Source organism: Myotis brandtii, unplaced genomic scaffold (assembly GCF_000412655.1).
Source record: "Myotis brandtii unplaced genomic scaffold, ASM41265v1 scaffold207, whole genome shotgun sequence".
In the NCBI taxonomy this organism is placed as follows: domain Eukaryota; kingdom Metazoa; phylum Chordata; class Mammalia; order Chiroptera; family Vespertilionidae; genus Myotis; species Myotis brandtii.
Window position 1 is genome coordinate 505792 of NW_005357736.1, and position 1891 is coordinate 507682.

Consider the following 1891-nt stretch of genomic DNA (forward strand, 5'->3'; position numbering starts at 1 on the left):
AGGGTGGGGCACTGGGCCAGGGTGAAGTGGCCAGCGCGCGCCGCCTCGCCAGCGGAGCCGGGATCCTCAGCGCATTCCAGCTCCTTGGAGGCCACCAACACGAACTCCTGCTGGCGATCGTTGTTGCGCCAGACGAGAGCCAGGCTGCAGTCCTCTTCCAGCTCCAGCGGGGTGTCTCCTGGGGCAGGGGGGCAGGGGGGCGGGTCAGCGGTGGAGCGCAGCCAGCAGCCCCTCCCCGCTCCCCCGCCTCAGGCACCTTTATCCTCTAGCCGCTGCTCTCGGCTGGATGCGTCGATTTTATAGATCAGGAACTGGGATGTGTGGGAATTCATGGCTTCGCTTGGGTGTTGGTACCCGGGCACAGCAGCTGTGAGAGCACAACCATCAGAGCCCAAGCAAGCGTCCCCCACTCCCCTCCCCGCCCCGGCTGCAGAGCCTCGCACCGGACTCGTACCTTCGGGCCGGGGCACCTTCTCACCAGCAGGCAAGGAGCCCCCTTCAATGGGCCCGCTGGCCAGCATCTCAGAAGAAACGCCACTGGTGCTGGGCACAGGTCCCCGGTCCGGGGCTGCCCATGCCCGGGGCACCGTGTCCCCCTCAGCCACGGGAGTCACCACCTGGAGCTCCGGCGGCGGCATGGAGTCCCTCTCGCTGTCCCCAGCCTCCGGGAGGCTAGTGGAGTGCAGAGCGGGGTAGCCAGGGGGCTCCAAGGCCATGCGGCCAGGCTGGAAGGGCGGCTGGAAGGGCGGCTGGAAGACGCTCACAGAATACCTGCAACAGGCAGCAAGGCGAGTAGGAACCCTGACCAGCCCATCCGCACCACCACCCCCACCCCCCCAATTCAGCCACTGGGCACTCACCGGGCATAGCCCTCCAGCAACTGGGCGAGACGGGCGTAAGTGAGGCGGGAGGCAGGCACGCTGACCAGGAAGGGGAAGCCGATGTTCTCAGGGCGGCAGAGGCCCTTGTGGTCAGGCCAGTGGGTTTTCTGGCAGAGCCTGGAGGGAGGGGGGCGGGGGAGGGGGCAGAGGGTCTAAGCCCCAGGGGCCTCCGCTGACCCTGCCCTGGGGGCTAGCCTCTGGCCCTGGGAAATGCCAGCCCGGCCTCCCAGGGCCTGGAAGGGGGGGCGGAGAGGCAGGAGGCAGGTGGGAGGAGGGCCGGGCAGGCCGAGGGTCCTCACTGGTTGCAGTAGCCCACGCGGTAGCACCGGGTACAGCGTTTCAGCTTCTCGTCCTCGGGCTGCTGCTTCCGCTGGCAGGCTGCGCACTTGGAGATGGGGATGCTGGGCACCTGGGGGCGCTGGGGTGGGTCATCCGGCTCAGCCAGGCCAGGCCAGGCGGGAATGCCCCCCCACAGGGCCCTGTGCCAGCAGCCCGGCCTCCGCTCACCTGCTGCACCTCCAGCACCACCACCTGCTCCTTAGCAAGCTCTGGGGACAACAGCTCGAAGCAGAGGAGCAGGTCCGAGGGGGACACGGTGTCCAGGGAGTGGGAGGGCAGGAACATGCGGTGGAAGCGGCTCTTCATCACCTGACAGACAGAGGAACCGTCCTGGGTGAGGACGCCCTCCCCTAGCCCCACCCCAGACACAGGGAGGGGGCCGGGCTCTGATCCTGGGTCTACGGGGGAGGGGGAGGCATGTGGCCCAAAAGTAGCATAGGCTTCTGCTGGCCCCAGCCTTAGTGCCATGGAGCAAGGGGCCTGGTGCCCTGGCCGGGGTGGCTCAGTGGATAGAGCGTCGGCCCTCGAACAGAAGGATCTCGGGTTCCGTCCCCGTCCAGGGCACGTGCTCGGTTGCAGGCGCGAAATCAAAAGGGAGCCTGTGCTTCAGAGGGCCGCGAGACCAGGCCCGGGGCAGGCGCCAGCACCCTGCGCTCCACACCACGGCTCTA

The 1891-nt window shown here is 68.2% G+C and overlaps 1 protein-coding gene across 3 annotated transcripts in view; it reads right to left on the bottom strand.

Moving 5' to 3' along the window:
* Positions 1-1891, bottom strand: part of USP19 (ubiquitin specific peptidase 19) — a 23033-nt gene that overhangs the window by 2843 nt on the left and 18299 nt on the right. For all 3 annotated transcript variants that reach the window (XM_014538953.1, XM_014538955.1, XM_014538954.1), the window contains 6 exons: positions 1389-1529; positions 1181-1299; positions 861-998; positions 455-771; positions 257-367; positions 1-178 (listed from right to left, as the gene is read on the bottom strand). The exon at positions 1-178 is cut by the window's left edge and continues 20 nt beyond it. In XM_014538953.1, coding sequence (XP_014394439.1) covers positions 1-178; positions 257-367; positions 455-771; positions 861-998; positions 1181-1299; positions 1389-1529 — 1004 coding nt within the window. The remainder of the gene's footprint in view (positions 179-256; positions 368-454; positions 772-860; positions 999-1180; positions 1300-1388; positions 1530-1891) is intronic.